General features: G+C 44.5%; 1 protein-coding gene across 1 annotated transcript; it reads right to left on the bottom strand.

Annotated features, from left to right (window-relative positions):
- Positions 1–259: 259 nt before the first annotated feature.
- On the bottom strand, positions 260–2,999 carry LOC125311930 (Fc receptor-like protein 5). The gene is made up of 6 exons (XM_048270327.1): positions 2,994–2,999; positions 2,183–2,459; positions 1,540–1,827; positions 1,151–1,429; positions 655–921; positions 260–540 (listed from the first exon to the last, which is right to left on the bottom strand). Exons 1-6 carry the CDS (start codon positions 2,997–2,999, stop codon positions 260–262), a joined length of 1,398 nt encoding a protein of 465 aa, XP_048126284.1.
- Positions 3,000–13,489: the final 10,490 nt, after the last annotated feature.

Genomic DNA, 13,489 nt, shown 5'->3' with positions numbered 1-13,489 from the left:
ACAAGGACATTCTGTACATTCTGAAAATGCCACTGAAGTGAATGGGCCATCCCAACATTTGTAGACAGACTGACACAAAGCAGAATTAAAATGGGAATGGAAATTATATAAATGTACCATTGAATCTTAAAGATACAAAATACCAATTTGATATGTATATGTCAAGTATGAACATAATTAAATTAAGTGAATCATACATATACATTCTTGAACTATAAAGACACACACTCACAATAACTTTATATTCTAATGAAACAAACTAACCTGTAAACTTTATCTCAGCCACATCACTATATTGAGTATAGATGAGTATAGGGTCTCCTCTCCCAGCTCTGCACCAGTACTGTCCTCCATCAGAGACTTTACCAGAGCTGATATTGTAGGAGTTTCCATCAGTCTGGGCCACAGGATCAGAGATATGTGTGTGTCTGTACCAGTAGAACACAAAACCAGAGGGAACACCCAACTCACATCTCAGAGTCACTGACTCTCCTGTGCTGAGCTGGTGGCCTGGACTTAATGTGAGTTTGGGCTTTGGTGCTGAAGAGGATGAAAGAGAGTTCCTGTCAATCTCAAATCACACACACACACACACACACACACACACACACACACACACACACACACACACACACAAGGGTAAACATACTTTACCTTTGACTTCAATCGTTGTTTTGCTGCTACTTTGTGATGAGGTTGGTCTTTCTCTCCTCTCTCCTTGACACCAGTATTCACCACAATGAGACTCACTAACTTCTTTTAGAGTAAATGTGCTTCCAGTAGACACAACATTGTTACTCTTGTCTCTAAACCACTTATATGTCCAGCCACTGTAAGACTTTATGTCACAACTCAGGGTGACTGACTCTCCAGTGAATACAGGACTCTGTGGAGTCATAGTCAGTGTAGCTGCAGGCCGGGCTGTGGGAGTAAATGTAGAGTGAACATGTTTTACTGGCACGAGTCAGAGTCACCGCAGCATGAAACAGGAAGAAAACCACAGAACTGGTCACTCTGGGGGGAAATGAACCATGAAAGACCTGCAACACACTAGGTCTGTGCTAGTACAGTATTGCTGCAGGCGTTGTGTAATAAAAAAGTAAAAAATGTAAAGAAATGAAAGAATGAAAGAAAAGAACTTCTACAGTACCTGTCACTGTCAGTTTGACCACATTACTGTTCTCTGAACTCTGAGTGGTGGCTCTCTGTGTCCCTCTGCAGGTGTAGTCACCAGAGTGGTGATCAGCAGCAAAGCTGATGCTGTACTGCTGAGCAGTGACTACAGGAGAGTTTGGGTTTCTGTCGAAATACCAACTGTAGTCCCAGTCAGTGTTTCCCCCCTCTGGTATCTCACATCTGAGGGTAACAGAGTCTCCTCTGAATACTTCTGTGCTGACAGGAGTCAGGGTCACTGCAGCCTTGGGTCTCTCTGTAAATACATGAAACAAGAATAATTTCACAGCAGACTAAACAACAGAAGAGCACAGTACCAGAATGATCATGTTTTGTCCCTCTGCAATGCAAAGATAAAATACTCACTTGAAACAGTAAGAGTTAGATCATCACTCTTTGAAGACACCCTCTCATCTCTTCTTCTGCTTCCTCGGCAGCTGTAGACCCCCCTGTGGGCCTCCTGCACAGACTGCAGTCTGTATTCACTACTGTCACTCCAGCCTCTCTGTGGGTGAACCTGCTGCCCTCCTCTGTACCAGCTGTGTCTCCAGTCTGATGGGGACTCTCCCTGTATGCTGCAGGTGAGAGTGACGCTCTCTCCACTGAATACTGGAGACCAGCTGGGGCTCAGGAACACAACAGCTTTGGGTCGCTCTGGAAACAAATGGAATAACCAAAATGTACTATGTTAGATGACGGTACCAAATACTTCATTCCCACCAGGATGGGGAAACAAATACAACAGTGCATCTACAGTAATATGAAGCATTGCACCTCATGGTGTTCCAATTTGAATTGTGTTAAAATATAAACATTAAAAGCACAAAAATGTTTACTTCCAGAAACAATAGGTCCACATCACTAGTCTCTGGCCACTTTGAAGTAGTCTAATGCCTTCCTTTAAGTACTGTTTATTTGTGTGCTATAATTAACACTAAATAAATAGCACACACATAAGCACAAGGATAACAGCTCAAAAGTGTAAAAGAGCAAAAAGTATTTTTTCTACCTGACACAGTTAAAGTGACCAAATCACTGATGTCTGAACTCTGAGTGGTGCGTCTCTGTACCCCTCTGCAGGTGTAGCCACCAGAGTGGTGATATTCAGCAGAACTGATGCTGTGCTCCTGACTGGAGGCTACAGGAGAGATTGGGTTTCTGTTGAAATACCAGCTGTAGTCCCAGTCAGTGATTCTTCCTTCTGGTATGTCACATCTGAGGGTAACAGAGTCTCCTCTGAATACGTCTCTACTGGCAGGAGTCAGGGTCACTGCAGCCTTGGGTCTCTGCAAAAACAGCACATTACTACAGTACGTGAAATATAAGACATGTCATACCAGATCTTTGAAAAAAAAAACACATTAAATATTTTTGCATGAAACCAGAAGAGAAAATAGAGAGGTAAAATCGCTCTGAAACACAGTGAAGGAGAAACGTGTTTCCTCTATCTGAATGGTTGCCAAGCAACGTCGAGGCACAGCAACTCTAACTTTTGTATGAAGTTGTGGTAGGGTAGCACAGTGCTATAGAACGAAATGTGGTCAAGGTGTTTGTGTTGGATTTTACAACAGCATTGAACGCAATCCAGCCAATCATAATCAAGGACCAGAACTACATGTATCCATTTTAGAAACATATTGTATAGAAATACATGCACAATATGTACTTCAACATTTGACATTTCACTCATCTGTGATGATACATTTCTCAGCTTTCCCTGACACCAGTAATGCTTCTCATGAGACTTGGCTGTGATGGCATGTGTGTTCTCGTTAAACTCAAACAGAACATTATCCGACCAGTCTTCATACCACACATACTTCCATTTCCTGTCAGACTCTACTTCACACTTCAGAGTTTCTGTCTCTCCAACATGCAGGACTCTGAGGCTTTACAGTTAGTTTAGGTTTGGGCAGAGCTGAGAGTGACCGACTCTCCAGTGTAGAACTGTGTTTGGTCTGGATCCAGCACCAGAGTCTCTTTTCAAATCACAGGACAAAAACATGACATGAAGGAGGAACACAGAGGGATCACCATACAAAATGTTTTAAGAGCCACTGCTCTTTCACAGTCTTTCATGGTAACACTCTTCAAATAGGTGGGATACCTTAAGAGCAAATATACATAATACCCCATGCAAGATGTTACTCACCTTTAACAAAAACATAAACACTTCTACTCATGTGTGATGACACAGCTCTGCCTCTTATCTCTCCCTGACACCAGTAAAGATTCTCATCCAACTTGGCTGCTGCTCTGATGGTCAGTGTGCTGGTGTCAGGCTTAGAGAGAGGACGACTGCTGGAACCTTTAAACCACTTATACGTCCAGTCACTCTCAGGCTCAATCTCACACTTCAGAGTGACTTCCTCTCCAGTGAACACAGGAGTGTCTGGCTTTACGGTCACTCTAGCAGTGGGCAGGGCTATGGGGATACACACAACACTGATTAACAGCACAGTCATCACATAATAAAGGGGAGTTTTAATTAACCTGATAACCAGTTTGTCATCACTTATCATTTAATGCATGAACGTTTAGATGTTCCTTTTACCATGTATCACATGACTGTCATAGTCACACTCTTCAAATACAGGTGAATCAAAAAAAAAATAGAATATAGTGGAAAGTCAATTTCCCTGAACAGACTGAGAGATTAAATATTAGGGGAATCATTGCCAGCATATTGACATAATTATCTGATTAGAGCTCTCTGTATAGAGATTTCTGTATTATTAATTCTTCATTCCGATATTTTGATATACTGGATTGTTGACATCATCATTCATTGCCAGTATATTGACTTGATTAGCTCATTAAAGCTCTTCTCAGGTTGATATTTTTTGTATGATAAATTCTTTATTCTAATATTTTGATATACTGGATTTTTGATTTCCATAAATTATAATAACCAAAATTATAATATCAAGATTAAATCAACAAAAAGGCTTGAAATATTTCACATTTCACTATTTGAAATATATTACTGGAAAAAAAAACTTTCTTGTTGTCATGACGTTGGCTATGATGCTGTACGTGCTCTTGTAAGACACAAACAGTAAGCTACATTATCAGACCAGCATTTACACCACACATACTTCCAGTTCCTGTCAGACTGTCATTCACACTTCAGAGTGCCTGTCTCTCCAACATACGCAGGACACCTCAGATACACTCAGGCACTTACTGTCTTACTCACTTACTGTCTTTTACTGCTAGCACATCCAGTGGAAGAAAATGATTATGGTTCACATTAAGTGACCAAAACTCACCAGACACTTGCAGTTTCACTTTCTCACTCTGTTTGCTGTATTCTGTGTTATTTTTGAGACCAGTGCAGGTGTAGTCACCACTATGGGACTCATGCAGTGTCTGTGTTGGGTATCCATTCTTGTCACTCCAGACTTCTGGTGGGTAAACATAACTACCATCTCTGTACCAGCTGAACTTCCACCCTGACGTGTCCTGTCCCTCTATGCTGCATCTGAGAGTGACAGACTCTCCAGTGTAGAACTGTGTTTGGACAGGATCCAGCACCAGAACAGCTTTGGAAGTCCCTTTGCAAATCACAGGACAAACATGGCATGAAGGTGTGAGGAAAACAGAGGGAAACTGGACGTAAAGGCATATAGTCTGAGAACCGAATTAGTCTACTCTGTGATGTGGGGATAAGCTGTTTCTGGGATATTTCAACATATTACAAATTACATGATAACATTCACTTTTACCTTCCCATGCAGCATGTTCAGAGTAGGAACACAAGATCAGCACTAGAACACAAAGACACACAGAAGTTCATAAGAGTTCTTCACACAGTTTTCAGATTCTGACACTCACCAATGATTTGTTATCTGAGATTTGCTGCTGGGTAAGAACATAATCTACACCCACTCAGGAGTACACTAGCACACAAAAGCAAGTGAAAATATATTATACTTGTAGGGCAAATGTGCTTTATCATTATCTCCTCTCACCATGAGTGTCACCACTACCAACATCAATGTCACTGTTATTTCACTAAAAGCGTTTAAAGGTGCAGTCAACCGTTGTGCATGGTATCACACTTGTTTATGTTTTGTCCAAAACAATGTGCATTATATTCCAATCAAGGACCAAACAAAACCTGAGAAGCAGCTCACCCCTCCCTTCACTATTCCTGGAGAAACTCCACACAGGCTGCCCAGTTTGCTTATGTCCAGTTTTAGGACCCTGGGATGCCTACAGAGACCATTTTATTTATAAAGTGTACTCACAGGATGGGCAGCTAGCTGATTGTGAGGAGACAAAATGTTTTGGACTTGAGTGATGATTGACTATGATATCCGACTGTACCTTTCATCATCACTTAGAAAATATGCATACAAATATATCAACACAATATCCTTTCTCTCTCATACACAAAACTATGCTCTCATTATACCCTTGAAAATAACATTTAATATTAGGTATTATAATAATTCATTCAATATCACAATCAGTGAAGTGAAAGTGTTGCAAATTGCCAATTTCCTTCCATTTTTCATCTACCTGTGCATTCTGTACTTTATTGTCTACAATATAACTGACATATACCACATCCTTCTTAATTGACAGTTCGGAGAATAAAATAATGGTAAATTATTTTGTTTGATCCTCAAAACCACCTTTTAAGAGCAAACAACAACAACCAGTAGAAAATGGAAAATGATTGTGCTGAGGCCCAGTGGTGCCGCCAGGCGTAATCCTGTACGCACTGTGCATATATTTTTTCAACACTTTATTCATGAAAATCATTCATTACAACAATAAAAATAACTTGTGTACTGTCTTAATTGAAACATGCTTCGCACACAAATGATAGCCTATGCTTAGGGCAAAGAGAATGAACATCTCAACATAAGGATACTTTAGAAGATGAAGATTGGTGTAAACTTTGTCACGACATGATGATCAGTCCTGGCGCTTAAAAATGCAACGTTATTCAGGTGTTTAACAGTAAAAGGCGCACTGTTCTTAGCAGTTATGATGAAGGCAGTGAAATTAGGCATTGCATCCTACAGTCGCTCTGTTTGGAACATCGTAGTTTGGTTTCAAGATTGATAAGATTCAGTTAATAGGTAGAGTATGGATCATCTCAAAGTTTGGGACAACCAAACAGCAGTATAAGTAAATCCTTATTGTTAGGTGACCATAGCTGTCTTTTCTTTAGGCCTAGGCCTATCACAAATCCTTATTGTTAGGTGACCATAGCGGTCTTTTCTTTAGGCCTAGGCCTATCACAAATCCTTATTGTTAGGTGACCATAGCTGTCTTTTCTTTAGGCCTAGGCCTATCGCAAATCGCGACATAGACTCATTGCTTTCTTATTTTCTTTTCTTTCCCTTGTTCACATGTTGGGTAGTGAAGCGATAATGCATTTAAAGCAATGTTCACGTCACGTGAGCCAGAGCCGATATGGCCAGGGCTGCTTGCTCTGTAAAGGTATTTCTATCAGAAAGACTCGGGAAGCATGACATGAGGTTTACAATATTTAATTGAAGTTAACAATGTTATATCCTTAAAGGAATAGATAACTTAGAGATAATAAATGGAATTATTAAGAGTCTTTGGCATAGGCCCCGTCCTCAGTCCAGGACCCGAAGCGTGGAGACCCCGCAGATCCTGCCGGGTGAATACGGCAGGGGCGGAGCCTACCCCCTGGACAGTAGAACAGGAACCAAACTGGTGGTGGTTGGGGAAGGAGGGATGGTATTCGAAAGCCGATACCTGGAGACAGCAAACAGGTACGTGAGTGAAGAAGTTTTAAAGACGGTTGTACGATGATGAAGAATGATAGAAAAAGTGTACTCTCTTGCGGGTACAGGAGATATAACCAGCATGGTCTGCAGCGATTGCAGCGAGTCGGGGAGCTGCACGAGCTCAGAGCTTTCGGAAGCTCGGTTCTTGCACGGCAAGATGTAATGCAATGTGGTGCAAATCCCCGTGGAAAGTGCTTAATGATCGTTCGGTTCAATAACGATTGATGATTGCGATTTGATGATGCGATTCGAGTCGACTGTCGAGTCGAGTTGCGTATGTATATGATGAGTGAAGTGGGGTGATGGAAGGATAAAGGAAATTAACTGTTGTGACGTGATTACCCGAGGTTTTGCTTGCAGAAGCTAGACCAAGGGCGGCGGTGCGTAGTGACTAGAATGCTTTATTCTGTGCCTAAAGTGCCGGCTGTGCGTAGTGACTGGAGAAGAGTGGCTCGGGTCCATTGTAATTAATATAATGCTTTAGCCGAGCCGAATAAACACCACCAGACCTTTGCAAGGAAGCTTACCTTATTTGACACTTGCGAGAGCTATTTGCACATCTAGAAGGGCTTGATCCTGAGGTCTTATATAGGACTCGTAAGCCAACGAAGACCATCTTCCGAGCAACTTGATAGAGGATGCAGGTAATCCTAGAGCAGCTGCTGATGTTGCAGCGCCGATGCGAAAGGAATGGCCGGTATATTGGGAGGTTGAGAGCCCGCAGCTACCGACCACTGTAGACAAGTGGATCCTGAACCATTGCTTAGACATAGATGACCCAGAAGGTAGAAGAAAGAGTGGTGAATTGGGAGAAGTGTGAGGGCGAAGTTTAAGATAGTAGGATATGGAAGTATAGGGACAGAAAGAGTTATTTACTTTAGAAACTCTTAAACTGACACCAGAGCCTGAGGTGTCCGTTTTAGAATGTTTCAGAAATACGTTATAGAAGTGGGAGGAGAAGAGGATGGCTGAGAAAGCCAGATCCTGAGAAGGGTTAAAAACCTGGCTGTCAGAGCAAAATTCCCCGGGGCGCATGAACCCATAGAAATCCATGAGGAACGCGGCTTCGAGGAGTGAATTGATATAGGGAGTGAAAAGAGAGCCTTCCCGTAATTTACACACCAAAAGACGTAATAAGTGAGGGGTTAAAGGCAGGCGTTTATCAGGGACTGAGAGAGTGGATTTAGCGAGACCTTTGAGAAGCCAGCGAACGGAAGGTACAGAAAATAAGCTAGAAAAGTTAGGGTCATGGCATTTGGCATAGAATTGTATCCCTGCTAACATTCTTCTAATTGTAGGAATTTTAAGACGACGTGATTCGGAACTGTAAACGATGAAAGCGCAAATAGTAGTAATAAGAACAGGAAACAAGGGTAATTGGAGTGAGCCGCAGAAAATAGTGAACCAAGACCATGCCGATTTATAAGCTTTTAGTGTATTTGGGGCTACCCCTTTTTCCATGTAAACTCTAGCTGATGCTAGGAGAGAATCCAAATCGACGTTCAGTCCAGAATTAGGTATGTGAACGCTGGGCATGGTGTCGGCTCCGGGTTGGCTGTTGGGCATCGCCGCCTGAACTCCTGAAAACGAGAACGAGACAGCGCATCAGCAAGTACATTGCAATAACCAGGAATATGTTCTGCGTTAATGATGAAATTATGCATCACAGATTGCCATGTTAGACGTCTAAGTAGTGGCATGATAATGGCAGATGAAGACCTTCCTTTATTTATCATGCCGACGACTGCCGCGTTATTGCAATGAAGAGTTATGCGTTTGTGAGACCAAGAGCCACCCCATAAAACACTCGCAACCACGACGGGGTAGAGCTCATGAAGAGCAGAAGAGGCAGATCCAAGGGCAAAGGCAGAGAACTCGGCTGGCCATTTCTCTGCGAACCATTGCCCTTGGAAGACCCCCCCAAAGCCCACTGAAGGAGCCGCGTCGCGTCCGTAAACAAATCGAGGGAAGCGGAAGATTCAGGGACTTCGTTGTAGAAAAACGAAATGCCGTTCCAATTGTTAAGGAGCTGGGACCAGAACCTGAGGTCGGACCTGCTACCTTCGTCGACCTGGACTAGATCAGACAGCTTCTGTGGAATGAGCCAGATTTAGGAGACGAGAAATAAATGAGCGGCCCTGAGGGATTATCCTCATGGCTTAAATTTAGATGGCCTATTAGCGAAAGAAGTTCGTTTAGAAACCGCGACTAGAAGACACAAACGAAGCGGTAATGGCTCTTATTCTGAGGAGTTTCTCTTCTGGAAGAGAAAGCTTGCATTTTGACGGAGTCCAGCATAAAGCCTAGAAATTCGAAAGTGACGAAGAGGACCCACGGTTTTCTCCTCAGAGAGCGGGGCGCCTATGGTGCTGAAAGTTTGTCTAAGCGTGTCTAGCGGGAAGTCTTAGCGGACGGGAAGTCGATGAGCAAAAATCATCGAGGAGATGGAGAACGAACGTAATTTGTAAACGTTAAGCAGGATCCAACACAATGCTTCTGACAAGCAGTTGAAAATGTGTGGACTACTCCTACAGCCAAATGTCAGCCTATTAACAGTAAAATTTTGACTCCCACTTAACCCGAAAAGGGGCCATTCAGAGGGATGAATGGGCATGACTTTAAAAAGTCTGTGATATCGGCCTTCGAAGCCATGCACCTTGGCCTCGCTATCTTGATTAAGTGGGCAGCATTGTCGACAGAAGCATAGTAGAGAAAAAAGGGGTAAAGGGGATACACTCATTAACGCTTGGCTACGCTGCTCAGAGGGGGGAGATGACATATAAAGATGAGGCTTTTTTCCCTGAATATTTATGGTCGACTCCCATTGAATTTACTCTTAAAAGGAGAGAAAGGAGGAGAAGAGAACGGTCCAACCACGTAGCCTTTATTGACTTCTCTGGCCAGCAGGCTGACACAGTAAGTGGTTTGGACAGAGCAGATAATAAATTCCTAGCCATTACAGGGGAAGTCCTCAAAGGGGAGAGGGACCAAAACCCTTGAGAAAGCCCTGTGATTAGAGAAAATTAACAAAAAGAAGGATCGGGTGAGAGGACAGAAAGAGAGAGGGCAGCCACATTAATTGGGTGTGGAGGGATGCCCGCTCAGAATTGTTTTGATGTTGCTGCAGGCTTCCCTCTCGTAGGAGGCCTCATTCGCCGGGGGCAGACCGACTTTGGGTGGGGATCTTAGCAAAAGCTACAAACATGTGAAAAACGGCAATTAGGGAAAGTACAGACAGATTCATTGAAATTTACACACAGTTACACCATTAAAGCCAGCCGGGCCTCTTCTGTCGAGATTAGGGCTTACTAGATCAGCACCATGGATAGCAGCAAGCCGATCCCGGATGACGCTTTTAGGGCTAAAAAAAGTGGCGGGGAAGGCCGTGGAGAGCTACAGATGGAAGCACGCGAGCACTCGATGCCGCCAAAATGCCGAACCAGAAGCTCAGTGTCGGTGACTGCCCAGTCCAACCGGGTGTTGTGGAGTGTGATAAAAGCGGCAGATTTGGCTGCAAAAGCTAAATGGTATTCATAGCACAAGGTTCCGCCGTAGCATTGGCTGAAGTCGGCCATCATTGCCATGTAGAGGTCCAGTTCTTCCCTCCGCTCAGGGTAACTTTGGCACATGATATCTCTATAGACACTGAACGGAATAACAAAATTCCGGAAGGAGAGATTCGCGGAGCAGCCTAGGTCGATGGATGTTTTGAGTAAAACGGATACGCCCCCACAGTCTATGAACTGGACGACGATGTATGCGATGGCAGTAGGAGAGAGGCAAAAAGATTAATGTCCTTACCTTGATGATGCGAGATCTCATAATGGGAGAGAGAGCAGCAGCCGGCGTGGGAGAAACAAACCTCCTACCCGGATCTTGAGCTGGGAGCTGGAAGCGCAGGTTGAAGGTATGTAGACCTGCAAGAGCGGAGGCTTCTGCGGTCGCCCATGAAGTGGAGTGGGAGGGCTGGAGCCTTAAACGCTGGCAAGAAGGGAGGAAGTGGAGGGGAGCGGCGTGGGGAAAACATGGAGATGTTGAGAGAGGCTGCCGGTGTGGGAAGTTGATGGTCTCTAAGGTTTCCCATTCTTGCTTCGAGGCCTTTCACCGTCGGCGTGTGAGACAGGATAGCTTCCAGCATGGATTGATCGGGCCTTGGTTTGGATTTGGGAGGTCAAGGCTGGGGGCTGGCCGGAGCTTTGCATGCCTCTTTTCCTGGCTGGAGATGGAGGAGGCTTAGCCGGGCGGGCTTGCCTTTTTCCGGCTGAGCTGGGGCCTCCAGGGAAGGCTATATCCTCCTGGTCGGATATGGAGGAGTACCCAGAATACTCAGGCCAGAGAAGCAGGTCTTCTCTCGGAGTCCCGCTTTGGACGGGATTCCTTGTTTCTCCAGTAGCTCCAGAATCTGCTCAGACGGATGGTTTAACCATGGGGAGTCCCGTCTTGAGGACGGTGAGCTCCAGCGACATTGGCGGGTGGAACAGGGTCATCATCGCCGGAGTCAGATACTTGAAAGTCAAGCAAGTTGTAGGGAGGACATAGTGAGCTGTGAAGCGGAATACGACTGACTATCGAAAGCCCGTATACCGGAGACAGCAAACAGGTACGTGGAGTGAAGAAGTTTAAAAGTAACGGCTGATTGGTTAGGAGTAATGAATGAATGAGTGACGTAGCATTGAGTCTTCCTGACAGAATTTAACGCTGACGCTTCCATTTCTGTCCCATCCAAATTGCGTTAAAATGGCGTGTCTAGCAGCCAGAATTTAAAAAAAAATCCCGGGGGTGAAATCTCCCTCATCCCAGAAATGTTAAAAAGCTCTAAACCTCTATGTGTAGGGTAGCCATGCACCCGTTCTTAGCGTCCATGGTGGGCCATGGTGCGTACTATGGAATACAACCCTAGTGGCGCCCCTGCTGAGGCCCAGAACAACTATATCACAACATTACACCACTGAGTAGCAACACCTAATCAGGCCCAGCACAACTACATTACACCACTGAGTAGCAACACCTAATCAGGCCCAGCACAACTACATTACACCACTGAGTAGCAACACCTAATCAGGCCCAGCACAACTACATTACACCACTGAGTAGCAACACATAATCAGGCCCTGCACAATTAAATTACACCACAACACTACCTAGCAACACCTAATCAGGCCCAGCACAACATTACACCACTGAGTAGCAACACCTAATCAGGCCCTGCACAACTAAATTACACCACTGAGTAGCAACACCTAATCAGGCCCAGCACAACTATATTACATCACTGAGTAGCAACAACACTTAATCAGGCCCAGCACAACTACATTACACCGCTGGTAGCAACACATAATCGGGCCCAGCACAGCTACATTACACCACTGAGTAGCAACACATAATCAGGCCCCCAGCAGCAACACTAATCAGGCCCAGCACAACATTACACCACTGAGTAGCAACATAATCAGGCCTCTGCACAATTCTGGAATTACACCACAACACTACCTAGCAACACCTAATCAGGCTCCAGCACAACATTGTAATTCACTGAGTAGCAACACCTAATCAGGCCCTGCACAACTAAATTACACCACTGAGTAGCAACACCTAATCAGGCCCAGCACAACATTACACCACTGAGTAGCAACACATAATCAGGCCCTGCACAATTAAATTACACCACAACACTACCTAGCAACACCTAATCAGGCCCAGCACAACATTACACCACTGAGTAGCAACACCTAATCAGGGCCTGAGAGTGCACCTAATCAGGCCCAGCACAAATTACACCACTGGTGGCAACACCTAATCAGGTAGCATTCCAGTGGGTGTTCCCTATGTTTACATAAAACCACTGTGATTGGTTGGCAACACCTAGATTGGCTCCCACACACATTGGTTCGGTGCCGCCTGTCGGTGCAGCAACAGTTGAACTCCTAGCAATGCAAATGACTTGCGGAGAAACCGTAATGTGATTGGACCCACAATTCAGTGGAATGGCTTGATTGGCGGTGCCATTTAAAGTGAATGGTATGCGACTCCAGCAACGGGATGCACGCAGCCTTGTGTGGAGCCGTAATTCTCCATTCAACCAAGGATCCGTGAGCCCATTTAAAGTAGAATGGTATCTGTCTCCAACGCGATGCGCCCAACTAAAAGAGACTCCTGAAATGGCAGGCTCCAGAGCAGGACTTTCACAACGCCTAATCAGGCCCCGCACAAATTCAAATTACACCACTGGAGTAGCAACACCTAATCAGGCCCAGCACAACTACATTACACCACTGAGTAGCAACAACACCTAATCAGGCCCAGCACAACTACATTACACCACTGAGTACAGTAACAACACCTAATCAGGCCCAGCACAACTACATTACACCACTGAGTAGCAACACCTAATCAGGCCCAGCACAACTACATTACACCACTGAGTAGCAACACCTAATCAGGCCCAGCACAACTACATTACACCACTGAGTAGCAACACCTAATCAGGCCCAGCACAACTACATTACACCACTGAGCAGCAACACCTAATCAGGCCCAGC

Source organism: Alosa alosa, chromosome 18, assembly GCF_017589495.1.
Source record: "Alosa alosa isolate M-15738 ecotype Scorff River chromosome 18, AALO_Geno_1.1, whole genome shotgun sequence".
NCBI classification, from domain to species: domain Eukaryota; kingdom Metazoa; phylum Chordata; class Actinopteri; order Clupeiformes; family Clupeidae; genus Alosa; species Alosa alosa.
The sequence above is the reverse complement of the archived record's forward strand: the minus strand, read 5'-3'. Positions and strand labels throughout refer to the sequence as shown.

Excerpts from the sequence above, each read along its gene's own strand:
- LOC125311930 (XM_048270327.1), bottom strand. Across the intron at positions 922-1,150 it reads GGTCAAACTGACAGTGACAG|CCCGGCCTGCAGCTACACTG; the intron begins GTACTGTAGAAG and ends TTACTCCCACAG. Across the intron at positions 541-654 it reads AACAACGATTGAAGTCAAAG|CACCAAAGCCCAAACTCACA; the intron begins GTAAAGTATGTT and ends CATCCTCTTCAG.